This window comes from Pagrus pagrus, assembly GCF_965226575.1.
Source record: "Pagrus pagrus genome assembly, chromosome: 4".
In the NCBI taxonomy this organism is placed as follows: domain Eukaryota; kingdom Metazoa; phylum Chordata; class Actinopteri; order Spariformes; family Sparidae; genus Pagrus; species Pagrus pagrus.
In genome coordinates this window covers 1151840-1179253 of record NC_140188.1, presented here as the reverse complement: position 1 = coordinate 1179253, position 27414 = coordinate 1151840, and the positions used below count along the sequence as shown (strand labels likewise).

At 45.4% G+C, this 27414-nt stretch overlaps 1 protein-coding gene across 1 annotated transcript; it reads right to left on the bottom strand.

The window, feature by feature from the left end:
* Positions 1 to 226: 226 nt before the first annotated feature.
* Positions 227 to 27414, bottom strand: ece2b (endothelin converting enzyme 2b). Its single transcript, XM_084350194.1, has 19 exons — positions 27104 to 27414; positions 16812 to 16898; positions 15611 to 15746; positions 14794 to 15009; positions 13702 to 13826; positions 12438 to 12584; positions 11945 to 12010; positions 11637 to 11825; positions 8710 to 8852; positions 7928 to 8042; positions 6865 to 6975; positions 6621 to 6719; positions 6437 to 6514; positions 6206 to 6309; positions 5436 to 5546; positions 5152 to 5219; positions 3914 to 4104; positions 3741 to 3836; positions 227 to 3458 (listed from the first exon to the last, which is right to left on the bottom strand). The coding sequence occupies exons 1-19, from the start codon at positions 27134 to 27136 to the stop codon at positions 3282 to 3284; spliced, it is 2292 nt and encodes a 763-aa protein (XP_084206320.1). The 5' UTR covers positions 27137 to 27414; the 3' UTR covers positions 227 to 3281.

Sequence of the window (27414 nt, the reverse complement as noted above, 5' to 3'; positions counted from 1 at the left end):
ATGTTAGAGTCAAAGGTTCTCTCTTAATCACCACCAGGTTTCATTTGAGTTCCTGAACGCCTCACATTCATTAAGTAATTAAACGCCTCACGTTCATTTAAGTGTTTAAATGCTCCACGTTCACTGTAGTTCCTGAACGCCCCAGATTCATCTGAGTGCCAGTCTATCTAATTAAAAATGCATTAATTAGCATAAATGTCCAGGAGAGAAATAAAGAGCAGGACTGTGAGTTTAATCATGTTCAGTGTTTATTATGTTTCTGCAGATCCTCATCTCCATCAGATCTGTAACGCAGCTCTCTGATTGGACAAGCAGAGTGGCGACGCCCCCTTAAGGACACACACAAACAGTTTCAACAAGCCGAGTTTATTCTACATCAGATCTACTGTCGTCTACTGCACACACAGACTATAACACAGCGGAGACCCTGGACACACACACACACACACACACACACACACACACACACACACACCTATACTTGTGAGGACTCACTGACGTGACGTGTTCCCGACCTGAACCAGTCGAGTAGTGAAGACCGGCCAGAACGTCCTCAGAGCGCACAGACGTCCTCGCTACGAGGGTTTAAAACCGGTCCCCAGAAGATAAAATGGTCCTCACCAAGGTAGACGTACATCACACACACACACACACACACACACACGCACGCACGCACACGCACACACACACAGAAACGTCTTTGGCAGGAAGCAGCTTCTTCTTCTGCTGAACAAACGACGACACACACACAGGAGCTGCACAGGATTGGAAGGTGATGTCATCATGACAGTGATGTCATGCGGAGGCAAAGCGAGCACACACACACACACACACACACACACACACACACACACTGACAGTGTTTAACGTGAATATCCTGCGTCAGGTGTGTGACTCAGGTGAGCAGGCCGACAGCTCCACCTGCTGTCAGAGTCAGGTACCTGCACTGAACTGCAACACTTAGGGATTATGGGTAATGGAGTTGAGGTAAGGTCTTTAAACTACTGATTGTTTTTAAAACTGAAGGTTTAATCTGTGATGTGTCTGAAACTCTCAGTACTTCATGATATAAACTTTGTCTTTAATAAACTCGTTGTGTTTCTACATAAAATATTTTATTACGGTTCATCTTTCTTCTCTCGAGGCTCCAACGACTGAGGGAGTCGTGTGCTGTTCAGGGTCTGTGTTCATCAAACTGCTAATTAACTATTTATATGACTCACTATGACTGAACCCATCTGTCCCCCATGCTCTTTTCAGTCTCGCAACGCCCAACATCCATTTTAGTCCTTGAACGCCCCATGTTCTTTTTTAATCTCTGAACACCCCACGTTCAATTTAGCTCCTGAACGCCCCATGTTAATTTTAGTTCCTGAATGCCCCACGTCTATACTGGTCTTTGAACACCACACGTTCATCGTAGTTCCTGAATGTCCCACAGTATTTCCTGAACATCCTATGCTCATATTGGTTCCTGAACGCCTCATGCTCTTCTTCAGACTAACAGAACCCCCATGCTCTTTTTAGCTGACGAACTTCCCATGCTCCTTTTGGTCCCTGAACGCCCCGCAGCAGTGAGACATGGAGGACAGAAGGTGTGTCCTGCTGCAGACACCTGTGAGTCTCATCTGTGACTTTACTGTAAAATAAAGACCAACTCGTTTTGACATCTGGTGGGACGTCGTCGTCTCGTCGCCGCAGACGTCAGAGCTCAACAGACAGCTGATAGTTTCTATTCTTTAAGGCGTTCATTTCAGAAGATAAGGCATTATTATCACTCCAAAGTCAGTTCTATAATAAAATCTCATCTTTAAGGCGCTTGTTTATTTTCTCACTGATGTCAATCAATTTGGATTAATCAACTGAACTCTACAGGTGTTTACAGGTGTTTACAGGTGTTTACAGGTGTTGTGATGGCGGTTTGTGGTCACGGACATGTCGGGTGGTTTAAAGTGACAGAACAACATCAACAGGCTGAATCTCTTCACTTCCACCTTAAAACTGCAGTTAATCAGGACTGAATCAAGGCGTTTTAATGAACAGTTAAAGTGATGAGTTGTTTTCTTACATGCGACCAGAAAACATTTTCTTAAATTTCACTTAAAATGGCCTTTATGAAGCAGTGAAGTGAAAAGTTTGATGCCACGTCATCAATTAAAAACAACTGAATTTACTTTACAAACTTAAAATCCTTTCCGGGTAAAATTCCTTTATTTTTACTCGCAAAACTCTGTTAACTAACCCATCGACACTGAGACCTTTCAGGGACTTTTGTTACATTTTTACTGTGTAATTATTGTCTGAATTAATGAATTGTAAAAGATTAAAATTTAAGGATCTCTGGGAACTTTTCTAAATTTTAAATTCAGTTTCAGAGTAATTTAAATCGTCGACGTGCAGCGTTTCATTCTTAAATCTTTGACATCCCTTAAATGATTTTTTGTAGACTTCACCCTTTGATTCTGATGTAATTAAGGTAATTTTAACGAGATGTTCGGAGGATAATTAACAGATCATAGATGAGATTATCTGCACAGTTTAAAGACATTTTAAAATGTAGCAAATTACAAGAAAGTCATCAAGCTTTCACGTCATCTCGTCAATTTAAAGGTGTTTCATTAAACCATGCAAATAATCAGTAAATCCCTTTAATGTCTCATAATAACCTTTTGATTTATCGATTAATTAACAGTTTAACTCCTTAAATTAAACGTGTCAGGTGACGGCCATGACTGATGATGTAATAGTTGAACTTTGTATGAGGTCATCACAGTGATGTCATCAGAGAGAGAGAGTTACAGAGGTCTTTCATACAGCGCACACACACACACACACACGCAAACCAAAGCCCATTAATAATAATAGTAATAATAATCAATAATAATCAATAACGGTGATAAAGCAGAAATCAGCAACATCGTCCCATGTGGCTTCATCATCATCATCATCATCAGTCCCTCGTGTCTCTGTGTGAAGTCCACTGAGTCCGTTTAGATCCCAGACAGGAAGTCGGTCTGATCGTCTCTAATTAACACATTTATATTCTCTCCTAACGAACACGCGTCACCTCCTGATAATTAACAGACCGAAGGCCTCTAATTAAGACACTAATCAGCCGGTTAATTAAGAAACTCACCTGTCAATTAACAATCTGACTCGTTAACAAACTAAATATTTTTTGCCGAGTAACAGACAAGTTTCCTAACTAACATACCGACCTGTTAATTAACGGACTGAGCTAATTAACCCCGCCCCCGCCGACCCCGTCCTCTTCGGTCCGTCTACCAGACCTCGCAGCGCTTCCCCGTGTTCATGGACGTCCCTTCAGGACAGTTGAAGTGGCGGCTGAAGTCCGGAGAGTTGGCGAGCGTGCCGATGACTCTGTATCGCGGCGGGCTGTGGGGGTCGGTCACCAGGCCCTCATGAGCGCTCTCTGGTGTTCGGACTGAACACCACACCTGGAAAACACAAACAGGAAGTCACACAGGTGCAGTTTGACATGGAGGACACGTTAGTGTCTTTTATTGGGAAGGGGAAGTTGTTCAAATGGCCGAATGCCCCACGTTCATTGAAGTTCCTGAACGTCTCGAGTTAATTTTAGTCTTTGAATGCCCCACGTTCATTGAAGTCTCTGAATGCAACCCAGAGCGTAGGTGATGAATAGAAACAGAACTGGTCCCAGTACAGAACCTTGTGCGACACCTTGCTGCTCACAGAGTAACGGAGCTGTTCTGTCTCACCTGAGCGAACCCCACGAAGAAGAGCTGATCATTGGTCAGGTTGACGGCAGGAAGTCTCTTCTCGTCTCCGTTCCTCTGGACCCAGGACCGATAGGCCTGAAGAGAACAACATCACTTTAGTGGTGAATCACTACAGAACCGGATATCGGGTCCATTTGGATGTCAGTACTAACGTGGTACGCAGCCTTCAGGCCTCCGTTGTCGGCGATGTTTTCTCCGAGCGTCTGTTTTCCGTTGACGTGTTCTCCGTTGACCAGGTACCGGCTGTACTGATCCACCATACACTCGGTTCTCTGACGGAACGCCTCCACCGACGAGTTCTGCCACCACGGACGCAGGTTCCCTTCTTTATCGTACTCACGACCTGAAGACGAGTTAACAGAACAGATCAGCTGAGCGTCGACTTCACTGACTGATACTAACTGCAGCGCTGCCATCAGTCGCATCATCAGCTGGTCCAACAGAACCCAACACGACTAAATGTTCGATACAAGGTGTGTGTGTGTATTTGTGCCCATCTGATTGTGTTAACACATTTTATTTCACTTAACGGAGATTAATCGATTAATGACTCATCATTAACAAACATTTTATTCTGAACACAGTATCGATTTTTTTCTAATTAATTTACCAACAAATGTTGTTCAGGTTCCACTGAAACTCTCCGTCAGCAGAATAAAATGTCGCTGTTTCACAGATTTGTTCACGTGTGTGTTGGATTTATTCTGTCAGCAGCTCGACTACACGTGTTGGTGTGACGGCTGCCGAGCCAGAGACCACTGTTCAAGACAGCGTTCCAACTTCTGTGAATGTGGAACCGCTGGATATTTTTAACGAGACGTCGGTCGTAAAACTTTTCTTATTTCAACTTTCTATCAACTCCAGAAGCCGAGAAAAGTGTCAGGATGCGTTTTCATACAATGCTTCAGGTTTTCTTTTCATATCAGGTTTTCTATACATATATATATATATATACACAATATATATATATATATATATATATATATATATATACACACGATATAAATGAAATCACTATTTCTGTCGAGCTTAAAGGTTCCCTTCTACTCCTTAGTGAGATGTGAAGATATCATGAGTTTAACTTTTAAATATTGTTTATTTTCTGTCACAACTGTAGTTCAAATAAATAAAATGGGTATATATATATATAATAAACTAAAATCTTTATTCTGATTTTGCAATAAAGTCGACTGTTACATTTGTGATTTCACCGTCTCTTCATTTTATTGTCGTATGGTGCCGGAGACAGACAGAGGACACAGTGGTCTGTCTGTTCCCGAGGACGGATGAATTGTGTTTGTTCACGAGGTCTCACATTTACATTATCGATTAGAGTGCAGTGAACGCATCTTCACACAGGAAGTGAACAGGAGCAGAGATCCAGACTCACCCTGATCGTCGAAGGCGTGCGTGAGCTCGTGACCCATCACCACTCCGATCCCTCCGAAGTTCAACGCCCTGAAAACACAAACACAATAAATATTATAGTTCCTCCAAAGACCTTCAGAGTCAGCGCCCCCTAGAGGCTGCAGAGCTCATCACAGCAACACAGTGAACAGTCTGTCAGTTATCTTCATAAATGATCAGTCCTGTAAATGATTCATATCTGACAGGTGTAATGAGGCCTGACGTGCAGGTGGACACACAGACAGGTAGATATGGAGGTAAACAGACTTGGGGTGGTCGTGGGCGTAGAAAGGAGCTTGTAGGATCCCGGCGGGGAAGACGATGCCGTTCTTAGTGGGCATGTAGTAGGCATTAACTGTAGGAGGAGTCATGCTCCACCTGCAGGAGGAGAGGAGGGAGGAGAGGAAACAAGGAAACAAGGAGAGCAGAGGAGTTATTCTGTGGTCAAACAGCTCAGAGGTCGTTTTCACAAGTGTCCTCTAAAAGTTTCCTCGTTTCAAATCTGCTGAGACGTTTAAACTGCAGCTTCTCACGCTCGCCCACAAACTGCTTCAACTATTTCGCTGCAGTCTCGAGGACGCAGCACATTCTTCTTCAACACTGAGGTCTGAGGTCTCCAGTGTGATCACATCTCACTTCCTCACTTTATACACTAATTAACATCACTGGGACAAACAGACTCCACGTTTCTACTCAAAGACAGAAAGAAGTTCATGTAGAACATTTGCAGAATTTACAAGAAGAATTAGTCAGAGACAGCGTTTCACAAAGTTTATATGAAACAACTCTTTAAATCACTACATTTGTTAAGGGAGTCTGGTTCAATGGTTGGAAACAGACGCGTGTTCACAAACATCTGCTGCTGACGTCGGCAGGTTAACAGAGTCCGAACATGTCGATGATAAACTGTTCAAGCTCTTGTGTTGAAGCAGATTCTCAGTGACTTGACACAGAAAACTACTTTTAGCCTGAAGTCTTGTGAATGCGACCCCTGACTGGACGTGTGTGTTTGTATTACTGGTCTTCGTCATCATTACTGGTCTTTGTTGGGAGTCTTCCTCAGCTGGTCGGCCATCACTCGGGAGGAGAAGTTGTAGAAGTTCAACATGTTCTGGAAGAAGCTGTCGTCAGACACGTCGTACTGAAACACAGGCGAGGACACGTGTTAGTGACGGTGTTGGACAGCAGGGGGCAGCAGAGCTTCACCTCATCAAGCTGCCTCCACCTGTCTGCAGGTGACTCAGTGATGACTGACAGCTGTCACTCACCCCGTCATAGACGTCATCCAGCTCTTTGGGGTCCAGGATGAATTCTGGGAAACCGATCATGTCGTAGATCGCATCTGCCTAACGAGGGATAAACAGAACCAGTTAGACCAATCATCAACTTTACCCGTCTGTCCACCTGTCCGTCCACCTGTCCGTCCACCTGTCCGTCCACCTGTCCGTGTACCTTGTCTTTAGCCGCCTGTCTCGTGTGGTCGTCCATCCAGTTAAGTCGATCCAGAGCTTCTTTAAACGCCGTGCGGATCTCATTGATCATCTCCTCGGCCTGAAAGAGGCAGAAGGACAGATGATGAACCAGACCAGACCAGACCAGACCTGGATCCGACCTGGATCAGACCTGGATCAGATCCAGGACCATCTGAACCTGCTGCAGATTATGATCAGGACTCCTTCAGGTGTAAACAACTCACGATCTCTTTGCTGTGTTTGTCGAAGGTCGCCTTGACGAAGAGCGCTCCCAGTGCGAAGCCCAGAGTGTCGTCAGTGTTCCCGATACACGTCTGCCAGCGGGGGGTGCAGGACTGCAACGAACCAGAACCAGTTACAACCAGGTCCAGGTAGAACCAGTTAAAGGCAGAAGCAACACCAACAAGTGGAAACAGTCGGAGGCTGGAGCTAACTGAAGGTATGTGAACCCACTAACAGTACCGGCAGACCAGCTGGAACCTGGTCTCCAGCAGCACCAGCAGAGGTGGTAGCCTCCTGGAGACCAAGACCAGTAAGAGCCAGTTCCAACTGGTTGTAACCAGTCAGAGTGAGATGAAACCAGAGGGAACCAGTTTCAGACATCAGAACCAGTTTCTAATGGTTCATGTATCAACTTCTCCAGTAGCACCAGCAGAAACAGAAGCTTCCTGAGGTCCAGAACCAATAACAGTTACTGGAACCGATCTGGAACGAGCTAGAGCCAGTGGGAACAGACCAGAACCAGTTAGAAGCTGGAAGCAGTTTCCCCAGTACACCAGCACAGGTTAGCTACAGCCCAGTGGAACCACTTCAAACCAGCCAGAACCCGTACCAGTAACCAGTACCAGTAAGAAGAAGACAGAGCCACTTAAAGTTGGACCAGTTCAATGGGAAGACGAATACCAACCGCAGAGAATGCAGTCAGAGTATCTTTAGGAGTACTTATACCTGCTGCAGTAGGAGAAGTATCTGGATCAGTAGCGGTACCAGTAGTACTTATATTAGTACCAGTAGTACTTATACAGGAACAGCAGTACTATCTGTAGTATTTATATTTATAGCAGTAACAACAGTAGTTTTTATTGCAGTATTAGTTGTGGTAACAGTGGTAGTATTTGTCATATTTATAGCAGTAACTGTAGTAACAGCAGTACTATCTGAAGTATTTATCGCAGTAACAACAGTAGTATGTGTAGTATTATAGCAGATACTGTAGTAGAAGTAGTTGTAGCAATAATATTAGTAGTACTTGTAGTAGTATTTGTGGTATTTGTGCAGTATAAGTACCTTCTTGGTGCCGTAGAGACTCTCCAGCAGTTTGTCCTGAGCGTTCTCGTAGCGCTGATCCAAACTGGCAACGCTCTTCTGAACCAACGTCCACATCATGTAGTTATTGAGCAGACTGACGAGGCAGACAGACAGGTGGACAGACAGACAGGTGGACAGAGAGACAGGTGGACAGAGAGACAGGTGGACAGACAGACAGGTGGACAGAGAGACAGACAGGTGGAGAGACAGACAGGTGGACAGAGAGACAGAGAGGTGGAGAGACAGACAGGTGGAGAGACAGACAGGTGGACAGACAGACAGGTGGACAGAGAGACAGACAGGTGGAGAGACAGACAGGTGGACAGAGAGACGGAGAGGTGGAGAGACAGACAGGTGGAGAGACAGACAGGTGGACAGACAGACAGGTGGACAGAGAGACAGACAGGTGGAGAGACAGACAGGTGGACAGAGAGACAGGTGGACAGAGAGGTGGAGAGACAGACAGGCAGGTTAGAGATCAGGCTGTGAACGTATTGCTGCAGTGAGACGGGCAACACATACACAAACATTCAGGAATTGAAATTGCTTGTCTCTCGGTCTCCCTGACAACACAGATAACACTGAATAAAACAAGTCTTAATATAAGAATATTAAAAGTATTAAAATATCGAAAAGAAAGTATTTAGGAGAAAAATATAAAATATAAAATATAAAATATAAAATATACTATTTATGTGCAAGAAAAGTGGTAAAACGGTAACTATAAATATAAAAACATTTCCAGGGCAGGAGAGTCTCACCTGCGGTCCGTCTTGTTGATGAGGTCCGACACCTGCTGCAGGTACTCTCTGGCGTACAGGACGACAGGCTCGGTGTCGTTCAGCTCCAGAGGAGACAGAGCGGACGACAGGTAGTCCAACCAGTCCACGGCCGGCGCCAGCAGCTGAAACACCAACGAAGAAGAGACGATACAGACACGTGAAGGTGAGCAGGTCAGTCTGACGGGTTGTATCATACCTGACGGAGGTGTCAGGAAAACAAGGCCCCTCCTGTCTGTCTGTCTGTCTGACTGTCTGTCCGTCCGTCCGTCTGTCTGTCTGTCTGTCTGTCCGTCTCTCAGTAATCCTCAGTGTGGGAGCAGACTGCACCACCCGGGGGGGAGATGCTGAGATGAAAAACTAATCCCTCCTGTCTGCTTCAGCTTTAAAAAGTCAAGAAACTAAAAACTGGACGCTCTGCAGGGACGAGACAGTCCAATGTCCACATGTGGACAGAGATGTGAGACAGAAAGTTTTCATTTCTACAGAAGCTCAGAGAACTGAATCCGACCCGTTATCATGTGTGATTCTGTTGGTGTTTCTGTGAAGCCCTCGGGTCCGAGCGCCGCTGTGAAGATAAACTTCTCTGTAAGTTTTGGTTTTAAACATAAAAACTGAAGCCTGAAATAAACAAGTTCAACACATGAAATACATTTTGTGTTTTCTCACTTTAAAATGAATTTTTAGGAGGATTTAATAAAACGTGTCCAAATAATAAACTATAAAAAAACTTCACAGGATTTCACTGACTGACTGGTGGCCTTTGATAAAACACCATCACTGTGACTTCATCAGCATTAAAATGGACAAAGACCCGAAGCAGACACATCAGAGTATCAGATAATTGATCTTCACCACAGATAAATCTGTCTCCGTGCCTCTGAAACTTCGGGGAAATGTCAGAAATATTTGTCGAGTCGAACGTGAAAACATCCCCAAACACCCAGAAATCAGACGAAGCAGCTGACAGCAGTTTACAGCCACGGATGAAAAAACAAAACTTAAAAATCTAAAAAAACTCTGGTGAACTGTTTTGAGTTTCTTTCTGGGTGAACTGCTCCTTTAATCCTGACGAGCCTCAGGTGTTGGTCCTCTGTGAGCTGAATCACTGACTCACTGAGCGAACAGCTGATGTTTCTGCATTTCTACAGGACTTGTGGGCTCAAACGTTCCCGAGCGGACCTGTAGAGGGCGCTCTGCTCCGCGGCCTGACGCCTCCCGTCTCTCGACCTTCTGCCTCGTGAACAAAGACGACAAACAACGTTCACGTCTACAGAAACTGATCGAGGACGAGAAAAAGGTGGAAACTAACCTGCTCTGACATTCAGCTGAACAAGTCTCCGTCATGTTCAGCTTTACGTAATCACCTGTTACCTAACCTCCCTCTCTCTCTCCCTCTCTCTCTCTCTCTCTCTCTCTCTCTCTCCCTCTCTCTCGCTCTCTGCCACAAAGATGCAGGCACGTAGCAACAGCTCTTGGCAACAGTTGCCATGGCGACCCCAGGAGCATCTGTAACCCTGAAGGACGTAGAGCTGCAGCACAGAGAGAGAGAGGACTGCAGCACAACAGACCAACACCAGAGGTAACACACAGGACTTTGTCACAGGCAGGGAGGTGGAGGACGACACGGAGACACATCAGCAGGTTGATGTGAGACGAACACACATCCAACGTTTGTTAGACAGAACCTGGAGAACACGTGGTCGATTATGTGTTTTACAGCCTCGGCTCTGCAGTAAAGACACCGACGACGTTATGAAACAGTCTGTGTGATCTCCTTCTTCTCATCCTCACACGGATAACAAACACATGCCTCGATGGGACGATGTGACAACTGTCACCATTATCCTGGAAGAAATAATTAGGACTCCTGGTATCATCCCAATAATCATCAAAATATACTTTAAGTCTTAAAATTGCACCAAAACAGACTGGAATCATCAACATTGTGCTGTGATTTAAGTGTTCGGCAGGAACGAGTCTTACAACCTGCAAATAATTCAGCACCTCTGGTTTCCTCATCTCACAGTCAGAGGTGTGAAGTAACAAAGCACTAATACTTCATTACTGTACTTCAGTACATGTTTCAGGTATCTGTACTGCACCTGAGTATCTCTGAGACTTTCCCTCTCTACATCTGAACACAAACATCTGAACTTTCTCCTCCTCACAGCTTCAAACAGCCTCGTTACTTTAGTTTGATGCATTTGAGGTGAATTATGGATTATTGTTATTTCCCAACATCACCAGACTGATGTCGACCTATCAGAGCACATCACGCACGGCAGACGCAGAGGGAGACTTTTTACTCTGATACTCTGAGTACATGTCAGAGCCTGTACTCGATTACTTTTACTGGAGTAAAGAAGCTGAATCAGTACTTCTACTTTTACCAGAGTCTGTTTTTACACAAGTACCTGAACGTCTCCTGGAGGACAGACTGTGAGGACTCTGGACTCCTCTGTCTACGTCAATGAGTTTCAGTTAAATGCCGTCATTCCTCTCTAACATTAGTTTAAGAGAGATTTAATTTACGCTTCAAAAATCACAAAGTTCATCTGTGAAGATGATCTTGCTGAACACAACGTGTTAATATTATAGTTTAATCACAGAGATCATTTTCTGCAGTAATCCAAACAAAATCACACAGGCTTTCTGTCGAGGGCGAACAAAAGAAAAGTGAGTCATCCCTGCAGGACTCTTTACTGAAACCATCAGCACGAATATATAATTATTTTAGTAATTGTTGGTGAATGTCACAGGTCGGCTGGACAAGTCCGAAGTGCTGAGGATGAACTAAGACAGAAGCTGCTCTGTAGTCTGGTGGGAAGGCACTAAAACTAAAATGTGGGTCGTCTGGTAAAAACGCCACCAATCAAACACACTTGCAATGACTCAGGTGAGCTCACCTGCAGTTCAGCAATGGTGACCTTGTGGTAGATCTTCTCCTCGTCTCGCCGTTGGTCCTGTGGGACGGTAATGTTGGCAAGCGCTGTCTCAAACTCAAGAATCTGCTGCATCTGAAGCTGAGTGGAGCTCCTCTCTCCGCCCAGCAGCATCCCCAGCTCCACCATGTACTCCAGGTACGCCACCAGCACCTGGAGCAGTCAAATGTCTCATTTCTCTCATCGAGTCGACACTCTGAAGCTTCAAATCGTCTGAATACTTTAATAAAGTCAACTTGACAACACACACATCCAGCTTTTAGATTTCTCACCTTCTCATTGGCTGTTTTGTTGAGGTAATAGTCCCTGGACGGCAGGAAGAGCCCTGATTGGTCCACCTGGGAGGAAGAGAGAAAATAGATCAGTTAATCACAATCACAGATCATCTAACGAACTCTTGACACGTGAACACACTGCTTCTAAAACACCTGAGTAACCTGTGGACCAAAGGCTAGTTTAGTCTACAAAACATCACACTGTTAAATGTCAGAGTCCTAGTTGATGTCTTTATACGTCTTGTTTAATCAGAACCAGCCCATCAGCAGGTGGAGTTGCCCAGCTGTCGTGGTATTATCATTGTATACTCTTGACTCAGAACATTTTCAGGAATACTCATTGTGTTTCAGTCTGCTCTAATCGTGAAAGGTTGGATTGTTGATTGAAAGTCAATTGTTTTTGGACATTAGTTAATTATCTTTAGTTCTTTGTAAACTCCTTGTGGTCTGGCTCAGTCTGGTTCTCTGTCCGGATCTGGTTCTGGTTTACCTGGATGACGTTGCTGTTGGAGTTTTTGGGATCAGCGCTGACTCCGACACTGAAGAAAGGCTGAGCTCTGTATGGACCAGAAACCACCTTCAAAACCTCCATGAAGTTGTCCTTCTCCCAGGGACCCGTCATGTTCCAGCCCCCGATCTACAGCCAGAAACAGAGTCCAGGTGTTCATCACAGGACAAACATCACTTACACACTGTTGGAGTCTGAACAGTACAGATCAAACTGTGTTGTGAACATGACCGAACTATAGCAGTTACATATCTTTAAAAACATCATACATTTATTTGCCTGTTTGCTGATGATACTCTATTTATTATAGACTGTTTTTAATTATTTTCATCCTTAAGTTCACATGCGATCTGTAAGATGATTCTGATACTCTTAAATTCGAAAACCTCACCTCCAATTATATGAATGAGTACTTCATATTTCATAATACATTAATTTCACCAGCTTCATTCATCAAAATGTTTTTTCTCGGGCTAAACATTGCTGTATTAAAAACTTAATTGAAGAACATTGTCTCTTATGAAATGTTATGACGCAGAATGTATTAACAGGAAAAATTATTTAAAAAAAGATTGTGAAGTTTGTCCTGATGGGGGCGCTGCAGGGAAAATAATGTATACAGCTGCATTCGGTTTCATATGAGGGATAATAACCGGTAGATGCTGCACGAGACTCAGACGCTGGCTACAGGAACACAATGAATAAGTGCAGCACTACAGTCCATCAGGGCAACTGTGACACATCATGCTTCAACGTTACTTTTCTTCTTCTAACATTTAACATCAAAATGATAAATAAAGTCAGACTTCAGCTGAGTGAAACTGGAGACAAGATGGCAGCAATGACCATGCAAGTTCTTGATAATGTTTCACAATAAAAGCCTTGTTAGGGACAAACAAAGCTCCTCTCTGCTGTAAGCTGTCAAAATAAAAGCCAAAAATGCCCCAAAAAATGTAAATGAAATGTGATTTTATTTGTGCATATGGAATAACCAAACAAGTTTGAAAATAAGAAGTGACTACAAACACCAAACTGTCCTTACACCCTGTTTTAAACGAGTGTGCTATGTTTTGTATGAAATGTCTTCAGCCTGATTAAACTCTCGCTGGCTTCAATCTGAACTCATTTAATCTTTCTCAAAGCTGTCAGCGACTCTCTGAACTGACATTAACTCAGAGGTCTTTGTTGGAGTCGCTCCGCGTGATGCTGTTTGGTTACCGCGGCGATGAAGTGTACGCCTGGTTACCTTGGCGATGAGGTCGATGAGAGGCTGAGATCCCAGCTCCTCGATCCTCTGTGTGTTGAGACAGGACAGGTAGTAGGACTGAGTCTTCCTCTCCGCCTCGCTGCTGCCGTTAAAAGTGCCGTTCTCTAAAAATAATGGAGACAAACTGTCAGAGGTGAATATTTCCTCCTCTCTTCTTCACTTCCTCTTCTGTTCCCAGCGAGCAAAACACGTCACTCTGACGTCTCGGCCAGATACAGCCGCAATTTAGTCGACTATCTGTAACCCACTTCCAGCCAAAAGGATCTTAAACTTGTTTAGATTTTGTTTTTGCTGCTGCAGTTTGCAGCATGTTTGATATTTCATCACGTAAGAAAAGTTAACAGTGATTAAAGACGCGATCAAGGCAAATATTGAACATAAATACAACGTCTTGGCTACAGCTCTGATTTAGAGCCACAGCAAACAGCTAAAAATGTCAATATGTCAATATTTTTATAATTTGTTGACAATAAGATTAGTTTGTAGTGTTTCTCCAAAGTCACTGGGAAGTTAGATTTGGTCTAAGACATAATTTCAACACATGAACTGTAATGTTTCGTTTAAAATGTCTGAACTTCACAGACTGAGCTGCAGAAAACAAACATCCAGGACATCGTCTATTAAATTAGCACTGACACATGTTTCAGCTGAGACGTCAGGTTTACATACAGACAGCTGTTAGACGTAAACATTTCTGCTGGGCTCTTCTTCTTCTCCTCCTCCTCCTCCTCCTCTCCTTCTCTGCCCCGTTTCCTGTCCTGCCTCCGCCCTTCCTCCTCTACCTCCTTAACTCCCCTGTCTCCTCATTTCTTTTCCTGCCTTCATTTTCCTCTCCTACCCACTCCCTTCCTCCTCAGCCTCTCCTCTCACGACCCTGCTGACCCACACAGTACACTTACACACACTTACACACACTTACACACACTTACACACACCACACCACAACACACACACATATCAGTAATATAAGTAATCGAGTAAATTCTGGTTCCAATAATATAAACATTTCTCCACCCGTCTCTCTCCCCGTCTCTCCCTCTCCACCCGTCTCTCCCTCTCCACCCGTCTCACCCAGCAGGTGTTTGAGCAGCGCCTGGTTCTGCTCCCAGATGCTGTTGAACGTGGACCATCGCGACCGTCCATCGGGCAGCGGGTTCTTCCTCATCCAGCCTCCGCAGGCGAACTGGTAGAAGTCGTGACACGGGTCGGCGCTGCGGTCCATCGCCTCCACCATCTGACTCGCCACCGTGACGCACGCCTCGGACAGGCACAGGCCGTGGCCGCTGTCTGCAAAGCATCATGGGATAGAAGAACTGAGGGTGAACCAGAGGAGTGTCTGATATATAATGTTAGAGAAGGATGGGAGGAGGTAGGAAAGGAAAATATAAAGGAAAGAGGAGTAAAGAAGGATGGAGGGAAAAGGGTGAGGGAGAAGAGGATGGGTGGAGGCAGGATAGGAAAGGATGAGGTATAGAGAAGGAAAGGAAACAGGAGGCAGAGAAGGAGAGAAGAAGGGTGAAAGGAAAGAAGAGGTAGAGGAGGACAGGCAGGGTAGGAAAGAAGAGAAGAGGAGGATGTAGGAAGGAAGGAAAGGAAACAGGAGGCTGGAAAGTAAAGGAGGTGAAGAAAAGACAGTGAGAGCAAGAGGAGGCATGACAGGAGAGGGGAGGAGGAGGTGAGGAAGGATGGGTGAGGGCAGGAAAGGAACAGAAAGGAAACAAACAATAAAACAAGGAGAGGCAGGGAAGGATAGGTGGGGTAGGAAAGGAAAGGAGAGGCAGAGAACAAAAAAAGAAGATGAAGGAGGAAAGGGAAGGCGGGGTGAAGGAGGACACGGAGGACGAGAGGGGAGGACAGTACAGGTGGAGGCAGGTGTTCCTGTCGTTACCTGAGCTGAAGCCCAGTCCCAGCACCAGCAGACAGGCCAGCAGAGCCAGGAGGGCGGCCAGCAGCAGGACCGACAGCAGAACCTCCAGCTGAGTCCTCCGGCCCAGGATGTCCACACCTCCCTTCCTGAAACCCACCTGAGACACACAGAGGGACAGAGACAGACGTCATGTATTGTTTTGACAGCTTGAGAAGTGAGAGTGAAGAGAAATCCACTTCTTAATCCTTAAAGTTTAAAAAAACTAACTCAGTCACTCGTCTGTCCCTCCCCTCCCGTCTGTAGACAGATTATGTGTCTCAGAGGTGAAGCCCAGCAGACACCTGGCACCTAGCTGTCAGTCAAAGAGGCCACGCCCCTAATAATGCATCATTTTTAGCCTTCATATAATTTAAAGCAGTGAGTTATATGAAAGCTGTGATGAGAAATGATTTACAGAAACCAGCTGGAAACATGTTTATTTCTGACATTATGGGCTCTTTCTCTTTCTTTTGGAGCCTCAAGTGGCCGTTAGAGGAACTGCAGTTTCTGGTTCTTCAGTGTTGACTGAAGTTTTCAGCTGTGAGTAAAAACCAACATTGTTTTCTTAGTAAAACAACTCTGGATCATTCAGCGAATAGGTCGAACCAAGATCAACTTCTGTGGCAACAAGACGTCAGCCAATCAGGAGGAGACAGTTTCCAGGGTTGAGACATCCTGTCTGCGAGCGCTCTGCTGTCTGATGAACATTTAAACACATTAATCTCAAGCGGACTTCCTGGGATCAGACTTCATGTCTTCTTCTACTGTAAACACTGACGCAGCCTCCTGCAGCGTCTCGCTGCAGCGCTGATCGAGCTGACAGACATTACAGCAGATTATCAGTGAACTTTCTTCCCCGGCGCTGCTTCGTTTTCTCCTTCAGAGCGCTGACATTTGTTGAACTAATGTTTGTGACTGGCTGAGCTCCAGACCCCCCGCTGGGCCTCCCTTTGTGGCTGCTGGACCCACACGGTGGTGGCCCCATTTTGTGTTTTCAGTCTGAGCCCCCCAGGGTCTGGCTCGAGGAGCGAGCTCTGCGACTCTGTCCTGGGACTTAAATCTGTCAGAGTCCACCTGGGACCAGTTAACCATGGGAGATTTACATTTATAAAACTCTCTCACTGTCCTCGCTCACAAACTTTCATCTGCTCTGTCTCTCTGTGTGTGTGTTGCATTCACTGACCTCCACTCTGTCAGGAGACGAGGCCGCATCAGCTGGAGCGTCCGACACTTCATCCTCCTCCAACGTAGCTCGCTTGTAGCTGGACATCTGCAGAGAGAGAGAGAGAGATTAACGTCAATAACGCCCTCAGTAATGCAGATAAATTATAAAACTGTCTGCACAAATCTAATCTGCAGGAGGGAGAGACGGTGAACAGGCGCCAGGCCTCCACCACCCTGAACAGGAAGTGCTTAGAGATGATGGACTGAGCAGAACAACAACACCTGGGTGTCAGAGCTGTAACTGCGGCTGCAGCTGACAATTAATCCATCAATTGTTAAGTCTGAAAATGTCAAAGTGGCGTCTTCAACAGTCCAAAACCCCAAAACATCTTCAGTTACTGTCAGAAATGACAAAGAAAAGCAGCAGATCGTCACATTTAAGAAGCTGGAACCAGACGATGTTTAAGGTTTTTGTTAAAAACTACAGACTGCTCCTTTAAACTACAGACTGCTCCTTTAAACTACAGACTGCTCCTTTAAAGCAGTGAGCCAAAATAAAATGATGAACCTGAAAATGAGCAGAACATATCTCCTTTAACATTTAGTCCACAGAGAACAAGATGACATCATCAGCACCAAACCGAACCATCACAGCTGGAACTTGAAGTCCAGATGAAGAACCGGCTGAAACACTCGAAGTCAACACAGAACAAAAATATACGGGTGAGATAAAACCACTGGATGTGACGTTGCAGCCGCTGAATCGTAGGAAACACTTTCACCAAATGAAAACTGATTTATGGTTTTTAATGACTATAAACTACAAACATTCAGCTATTTAAATGAACACGTTGTAAATGATCCTCGGGGTTTCGGCCCGACCCAGTGAGAAACAAAGACGCTGCTGAGGCTGAGTGCCATGTGTTTTTACATGAACTGGGAAGTTCTGAGTTCTGGATGAGCTGGTGTGGATAAACCCAAATGTTAGCGTGCTAACAGGCGAAAGTCACATGGAGAACATGGTGAATATCTGCATGTTAGCATTTAGCTCGAAGTAGCACTGTGTCAGAGTTGAGCTGCAGCATGTCGACGTATAGATGAGGACATTAGTGATGTAATAACTACACAACTGTAACTGCTGCGTTACAGTTGTGTCTATCGAACGCTTTACGTTATTAATTATTCATCGGCTGCTGTTTGTCAGCCTGAACGCTCCTCTGGGACGTAAAGCTTCAGTCTGCTCACACGTCTGATATCAGCTTTCACAACTCGACAGGTTCTGATGCTCTCAGTTGTCAAACACAGGAAACAGTGATGCTGCCGTGGACGCCGCCAAAATAAGATGATAAGTCACCTCTCTGTCTCAGCTACACGTGTAAATCAAACAAAGAAAATGTTTTGAAAAGTCTGGTTTTTACAGTTGAGCCTTCAGAAAATGATATATTTAATTTTTTCTGACGTGAACATGAAGAGAAGTAACTCAGAAGTAACCGCCATCGCCTCCGACATTTAGAGCCGCTCCAAGGCTAGCTGTTTCCAGTCTTTATGCTAAGCTAAGCTAACTCCCGCAGGAAGGAGAGGAAGATGATTTCACTGAATGTTGAACGAATTGTTTATTAAAAGAAGAGAAGAGAAGAAAACACCACGTCTTCAAAACAAAATGACAGGGTCGATTCAGCTAGCCTAGCTTAGCACAAAGACTGGAAACTAAGGGAAACTGCTAGCTTAGCGCCATCAGAACAGAGAAAAATCCACCTTCCTCCACCTCTGAAGATCCAACAGTACTAAACTGTTTGACATACACACACCGCAGCAGAGCGTGTGAACACCTGGTGATGTGTGTGATGTGTGTGAACACCTGGTGATGTGTGTGATGCGTGTGAACACCTGGTGATGCGTGTGATGCGTGTGAACACCTGGTGATGCGTTTGAACACCTGGTGATGCGTGTGAACACCTGGTGATGCGTGTGAACACCTGGCGGTGCGTGTAAACAGCTGGTGATGCGTTTGAACACCTGGTGATGCGTGTGAACACCTGGCGGTGTGTGTGAACACCTGGTGATGCGTGTGAACACCTGGTGATGCGTGTAAACACCTGGCGGTGCGTGTGAACACCTGGTGCTGTGTGTGAACACCTGGTGATGCGTGTGAATACCTGGCGGTGCGTGTGAACACCTGGTGGTGCGTGTGAACACCTGGCGGTGCGTGTGAACACCTGGTGATGCGTGTGAACACCTGGCGGTGCGTGTGAACAGCTGTAATGAGCGTGCAGCCTGTAGCCTGACCAGCGGCGAGGCTCAGCATGAGGAGATATTTAACTGTGATCAAATAAATCTGCACTTCCTCTGTTTACACTCCGCTCCTCACTCTCTCTCTCTCTCTCTCTCTGCAGTGTGTGTCTATGTCTCTCGCCCCCCCTCCCTCGCCCGTTGTGTGGCTGTAATATAAACATGCAGCGCTCCGCCCTGCTGGTCCTGGATCAGACACAAACACTCGCTCATAAACTCAAACAGCTGTACAGCATCGCCATGCCAACACGGTGTATACTTGCGTTCGGTTACCATGGAAACCACTGCAGTGCAGGTTACTGCTGCAAAGTGTTAGCGTGTTAGCATCTCATCTAAAAGGCCTGAGGCCGCTGGTGTCTCGTGGTTCTGGTGACCTGTTCACCTCTCAGCTACTAACATCTGGCCAAAAGTATGTGGACGCTGTGTCGACAGCCTCCTGCTGAGGTCCTGGCCTCTTCATGTTCGTTACACTTTAAGAGTTTATATCTATACAGTGTGTATACAGTCTCCAGGGTTTTACACCAATTCTTTTATTTTACGACTAAGCAGTGAAACAACATCTGTTACTTGTGAAATCAACAACCAGGTCCCAACTTCTGGTTTCCAGAACTGAAAAATGGTCTCTATGTTTACAGACTGAATGAAACAGTGTCGTTTTTACACTAACGGTTTAATTAATCACCAACTCACATGTAATCGATGGAGATCAGTCTCTGCTGTCAGCTTGTTAAATATGAATGTTTTCTGGTTTCTGTAAACTGAAGATCTTTGAGTTGTGGACAAAACAAGATGTTTGAGGATGAAACGACTCGATCTTGATCAATCAAGAAAATAATCTACAATGCAAACATTGGTTTGATGCTGCAGCACGGAGAAGACTTCCCACAGATGGTCCAGGAGAGACTCAGAGTTAAAGTTGTTGATTCTTAAGAGGAATTTCTTTGAATGTGAAGATAAAAAAACAAATCATTTGAAAGCGTTTGTATTTCAGCTTCATTAAACTTCTGTAAACCTGGACCACTCTGAACGTTTCCAGACATCTCTGACTGAACCTCGTCCAACAGTTTAAGGCCGAGCCAGAACTTATCACAGAACATCAGTGACGACCTCGTCTGTTTGGACCCTCTGATAACGTCTCAGACAGCAGCAGCAGGTCCGTCTCAGGTCAGTCCTGGTCTGGAGGTCCGGAGGGGGGACGGTCTCTGATCCTGCTGCTGCTGTCTGGTGGTCCAACAGGAAACTGAAGGCTTCCAACTGTTTCCTTCCTCAAGACCCTGAAACCTGCCTGTCTGTCTGCCTGCCTGCCTGCCTGCCTGTCTCTCTGCCTGCCTGCCTGCCTGCCTGTCTCTCTGCCTGCCTGTCTGTCTGTCTGCCTGCCTCTCTCTCTCTCTCTGTCAGTGTCTCTCGCCCGGCTCTGTTCTCTTTAATTGATGACGCACACAGAGGGGGAGAGAGGGGGGAGTGGGCGAGCAAGGTTGCCAGGAGACGGGAGTGTGTGTTATATCTCTCTGTAGAGGGTGATGTCACTGTGTGTGTGTGTGTGTGTGTGTGTGTGTGTGTGTGTGTGTGTGTGTAATTAGATAATGTGTGTGAATCATCTCCTTTCAGCTCTAATGGAGTTCACTGCAGCTTATATAACATCTGTCTGTCTGTCTGTCTGTCTGTCTCTGTCCTGTCTGTCTGTCTCTGTCCTGGCTGTCTGTCTCTGTCCTGGCTGTCTGTCTCTGTCCTGGCTGTGAAACCTGCTCTTTTGTCCCCTCACAGCCTCCGTACTCTGAACACTGACTGCTGAGTAAACACTCACACGTTCAGGGGGAAAACATCTCTGTTTCTGTCAGTTAGCCTAGCTTAGCACAAAGACTGGAAGCAGGGGGAAACTGTTAGCCTAGCGCCATTAAAAGGGAGAAAAGTCCACCCTTGAAGACAAACACTAAAACTACGTTTCCTTTTCTAAACCTGTTTGATGCACACACACCATATATATACCACCACACACACACACACACACACACACACACACACACTCACTATATAAACACACACTGTAAAAAGTGCAGAAAAAAAACACAGAAATGGGAAAAACACTGATTCTTGGATGCATCATGACGTCTCCGTGCAGAAAAGTCGGTCATTGGAAATAAAAATTCGTCACACCGGGCTGAACCAACTGGACGGTTATTCACATCATATAAATTATAAATATATATTTTACAATTAACACTTGATATGATAAAGGCAAATGACATGGTCGTACAAAATGAACCAAAGCACTGACAAAGATGAAGATGTTGGGTCGATAATAATCAGAATAAATATGAAACTAAAAAGAAACCAGGTTTGAATCAAACACTAACACTGAGCTTGTTTACTAAATATTCAGTCGGCGCTGAGTATTTTTAACTGAACGAGGTCAATTTTTGAATGAAGGCTTCATCCAATCACGTAACAGACGCTGCGTCCCAGCTCAGGAGGATCCCCGTGTGTTGCATGACCCAGCTGATGTGGGAGGACAGGAAGTCACACGTTAAATTTCAGAATAAAACACTCCGTGTTGACGCCGGCACAACAATCTCAAAAAAGAGACAAACCCAGCTCTTCTAATCCTTCGGTTGGGAACACTTGCTGTTGTTGTGTTTATAACACACATGTGTAACTGCAGTCGCGCGTGGTTCTGTTTTATCGTGGGAACTCCTCGGTCTCGCAGCTCCAGATGTCCGGCAGCGCTGCGCTCAACACGCAGCCGGTGGAGGTTGACGGACGATGGAACAAAACCGTAGAGGAGCCGTTCTGCAACGTACAAGCAACCAGCGGAGCTCCTGGCAGCATCTGTGGCATTAAACACTCTGGAGTTAACTTGTTGTTGTCCACAATGTTTCTCACCAAAGCTCAGAGTGTTTCCTTCAGGTCTGACAAACATGTTTGTATTTTTCTTTTCACATTAAACATCTGAAACATCACATTTTCTGCTTCCTTTACATCCATGTTTACTGTCTTTACTGTCACGGAGGTCAAACCGTCCACAAGGAGTCTTTCAATAAATATGAAGAGCGATAAAGACGATGAAGACGACACAGTTAACACCTGACGGAGGCTGTAAACAACAACAACAACAGCCCTCCTCCTCCTCCTCCTCCTCCTCCTCCTCACACTCTGAGTGTTTCTGCTGCGTCACAGAGAAACATCGAGTCAGCTCACATCAAACTGCAGCAGCTGCTCCGCTCCACCTGCAGGTCGTCACCGTGACAACCGGCCCCCTGTCTCCACGGCAACACCATCACTTCCCTGCGGCTCCTCTGTGACCTCTGACCCACCCCGAGCACCGGCCCCTCCTCGACACACAAGATACCCCTCCCCCACCTCTAAACACACACACACACACACACACACTAAACCAGCAAAAACCAGTCTGAGTTTGACGGAAGCTTCTAGAGAAGAGAAGTGATGATGAAGATGATGAAGATGAAGTAGATAAAAAACAGTTTTTAAAGATAAAGATCAGAATCTGTTCAGACGAAAACTGATGAAGACGATAAACATGAAGATGATGATGATGGTCAGATATAAACAGAAGCAGTGGTGGAGGTGTAGGTGGTGTTGGAGGTCAGGGGAGCTCTGGTTTGTTTTGTTGCTCAGATGGAAACTGGGCGTCTTAAGACAGGAAGTCACAGAGCTGCAGACAGGAAACAGTAAACCCTGCCCAACACCCCCCGACCCCCCCCCACACACACACACACACACACACACACACACACACACACACACACACACACACACACACACAGTAATGATGGATTCTTTGTTACAATCAGAAACTTTCAGCTTCTTCATCCTCTCAGATTTCTTCTGTCTCGTCTCTCAGTGAACTGAACTGATCACAGCTGATCACAGCTGATCACAGGTGATCACAGCTGATCAGTGAGGTTCTGACTCGTCACTTCTCCTCAGAAGTTTTTCAAACATTTAGTCTCAGAGATTCATGGAGTGAGTTTGTTCTCATCATTAAAGGTCTGAAGCAGTTTTTAAAGGGACAGTTCAGGTCTTTTGAACGTCTCCCCGTGTGGAGAAGCTGCTGAAGTGTAACACTGTTGAAGTGTTGAAACTTTTGGTGCTTCACATTGTCGTCAGAGTCCGACCCAAACAGCTGATCTGCAGTGTGATACAGTGTGCTGCAGGTGTGTAGAAATATATGGACGTTGCACAGTTGAGGGAAAGTTTCCCAGAGGACAGAGCTGTCTGACAACGCAAGGCTCCAAACGTCTACCTGTCGATGCTACGTGGAGAGCTGAAGGTCATCTGCTGCAGGTCACAGACAAACTGATCACAACCATCACTTCAACAAGAACAAACATCTTAGTCCAAAAAGTCAAGACGTCCAGCTTCCTGTTTCCTGTGGCTGTGACCCCGTGTGGGGCCTCGACCCTCATGTTGGGAACCACTGAGCTCAGCAACAGGAGCTTTAAATCCTGGAAATGTTGGCGGAGTCGGTCTTTGTTTCAAGCGCCGTGCTGAAGGACGATCCTGAGGTAGTTTTATCTTATTGTCACGCTGCTGTTTGTTTTAACGAGGCTGTACGTGACAGTCAGATGAGCCCTGCCTGTCTGTGGATGGTCTGAGTCTGCTGGAGACGCTGTGATGTTCATCAGCTGCTCTGTGTGAGCACTTTGTTTACAGCTGCATGTCCTGTAAGTTATCTGTACTTCAGATGAAGGAGTGTTTCTGCAGCAGAGGACATAAAGGCTTCTTTCTAACGGCTCGTGTGCTCTGATGTAAACAGTGTGGACGTATGACGATCAGCTGACAGACAGCAGCTGTTCACACTCACATCTGATCAGGCAACACAACATGAGTGAACCTCACGGGGAACAAACACCTCCGCTAACGTCATCGGAAATATTGTTTTTAATTCAATAAAACCTGGAATATTCATTAATATTTAATAATATATTCAGTGGTTGCGTCTGTCATCAACTAATACGCCTTAATTACACAAAATACACACTTTTCCTTTAAATTAACATAAACCAGAATATTTCAGATCTCGTCTCTCCGACACATTATTTTTACAGCCTGATCTAAAGAATCAAAGTCCGATACTTGACTCTTACTGCAGTGGTTCTGCTGCTCCAGGTTCTGTGTTTTATTTGGGTTTAAATGGAGATTTGTTCTTTTGAGGAAATGAGTCCTGAGCTCTTTCCAGGAAACTTGCAGGAAAGTTATGAGGAAGTTACAGACATTTAAAGTAAAGTGTCACCAGCCGACAGAACAGTCCGGTTCTGTGGGTTCAGGTAACTCGACAGGTCGATCCACATTCCTGCTGACAGCCTGAAGAGGCGAGCTCAGGGCGCAGAAAACCCTCAGGCTCCATCAAACACTAACAAAGATTTAACAAATAAAAACAGTCGAGTGATTGATCAGTCAGGCAACCAATCAGCTTCAACCTCTGGTCTGAGCGTTAGTGGTTAGCATTAGCTGTTAGCTGTACTTTCAAGTACTGTAACACATCACACAGTACACATCTGAGGTACTTATACCTGATTTGAGTGTTTTCATTTTCCTTTTCTTTCCTTTTACCCCAGAAAACATGAAGAGTTTATAAAATATGACGTTTTCTTTTAAACAGTTTATACGAGAACAGTTGAATAATAAATTGACAGAAAATAAATTCACAACTATTTAAATAAATCGTGAAGTCAATTAAAATAAAATTAAAATGATAGAATATATTTGTAATAATGTTGAGCTTTGAACTAAACAAACTTTGTAAAGGTGTCACAATATGTGAGCGCTGCCTCGAGAGGTCGCTCGGTCAAAACAAAACAAGACGCAGATCCTCCTGGAGGAACAAACACCTGAGTCCCTTCAGATTCTGCTCTGATCCGACGGGAGCAGAGCTCAGAGATTAACTTTTAACTTCTGGGATTAGAAAGTGGATTTATCTTCACTCCTGTTTATCAGCCTGACTGCAGCAGTGACCCGGAGGTGACCTCCAGGTTCTGTACTGTGGACTGCTGACTGGAGCTGGAGGGGAAATGGACTTTACTTCATGAACGTAACGTTACAGAGAGGAGAGAGAGAACCAGAACCAGAACCAGAACCAGAACCAGGACCAGAGTCTCTGCTGAGTGCTGACTTCACTCAGAGTTGACCTGAATTCAAACGTTTGCTAGTTTACAGCTAACGTACAGTATGTCCACAGACGAGGTGTTTTAAACTTTTCTCTCTGACATCGACAGACGACCGGATGAAACTCAGCGTTACTTTGAGGAAACTTTCTCTGGTTTGTTGGAAACATCAGCAACACGTCCTCACCGGACAAACACGACCTCCGTCACAACTTTCCCTCCAGATGCTAAAAGCTCACTGATGTGAGCTGAAGCAGGATGTTGCTTCTCACATGTAAAGATTAGATCTGAAGTCTGATACAAGAATGAAAGTGTCCGACCTGAAGATGAACTCCAGCTCCTGGATAACACCCAGCCTCCATCACTGTGGCGCTCCCCCCGCCGTGTGCCGTCAGCTGATCATTACTGTCTGTACTGCAACCGCCCGACTGCTCCGAGCGGTTCGTCCGGTCATTCACGTTCCTCCTCTCTTTGTTTTATTGTTGCATTAATGGATCGTTTCACATCACGTGACCGAAGGACGACAGCTGGAAAACACTTAAAGCCCATTTTATCTGAACGCTGCTTTAATCTGACACCTCGCCGTCATCATCAAGCTTCTGTTGTCATGACTGAATAAACAAACTCAACACAGTTTGTACTGTTTTACTCTGTTTATATGTGGCGGACCCTGCCACCTTTCTAGCTTCTGGGACCTTATTTTCCTCTGAGAGCAGCTTGTTTATTCACTTAGTTTGTGTTATTACCTCATTAATACTGTGAATATTTAATTGTATTCTCAGTAACAGCACAGTGCTCCACAAAACAAACACATGTGAAAAATGTTCAAGGCGACGTCTGTAAAGGTGCAACATTTAAATAAAAGAAACAGGATGTGAAGAAATATCAGTTTTGATGTTTTTTCCCAGACATCCTTGTGTTTTGCTATCTACTGAAGTTAGCATGCTAACCAGCTAGCCAGTAGCCACACTGTACTGGGAGAGGTGATGCTCCACAGTCCTGTGCACACAGACGGCTGCTACAGCTTCTAGCTACACGGTTAGCTGAGTTTAGCAGCTAAAGGCAGCTACAGTTAGCAGCAGTTAGCAGCAGTTAGCAGCAGTTAGCGGTCACTGTGGTGATGTACAGCAGCTGAAATCTGCAGAAGACTAAAATACATCACCTGAATGATAAATCAGTTATTCAGCCGGCTGCTGCTCTGTGATGACCTGCAGCTGCTTCCTCCTTTCTACTGAACATGAAGACGCAGATTCACAGAAAATAAAATAAATAATTGTAAATATTCTTCCAGTAAAATCAGAAACTTCTTTTAAATGATTTCTGACAACTTTAGGGACGTGCACTCTGTCAGCAGAGGGTTTATGCTGCTCACCTTCAAAAGGTGAAGAAGAACAAAGGGCTTTTATTTTGTCTGTTTACAGGAAGTCTGCTCCTCTTCTTCTTCTTCTGTGGTTTAAAACATGTAAAACAACTGAACTCACAAAAAAAATTAAAAATTATGATTTTTAACTGTTTTTGGTGAAAAACTGCAGAGAAACTGTCACATGTCCCTGAGTGACATCGACCAGTTCACTGATCGATCAGACTGTTTGATCAGTGACGTCAGCAGGAGGTGAAAGCTGATTTCAGGCCTCTCTCTCCCACACACACACACACACGCACGCACGCACACACACACACACACACACACACACACACACACACCTGTCTGCAGCTTCGCACAGATCAATCAGAGCAGAGGCTCAATCACAGATATCGACAGGTGATCAGCATCAGCTGCAGCTGCGCACAAACACACAGGAGCGCGTGGGCGGCTTGTCACGCGTATGTGCGCGTGCACGTAGCGGTTTCCGTGCATGTTTTACGTGTGTGTGTGTGTGTGTGTGTGTGTGACACTCACGGTGTTCCGGAGGTCCTGCAGCGCTACGCTCATCCTGGAGCTCCGTCCCCGAAAACAGAGCGCTACCGACGGCTGCTCCGCCGGCCCATCCTCCCCGGCTGTCCGTCCGTCTGTCCTCCGCTCTGCCTGCCTGCCTGTCTGTCTCTCTGCCTGCCTGTCTGTCTCTCTGCCTGTCTGTCTGTCTGCCTGTCTCTCCTCCTCTTCGTGCAGCAGCAGCAGCAGGAGAATCTGGATCTTTTCAGTTTTCTCTCCTTCTCTGTCTGTCTGTCTCCTCAGACCCCGCCCAACATCCAACCAGCCTCTTCCTCTCA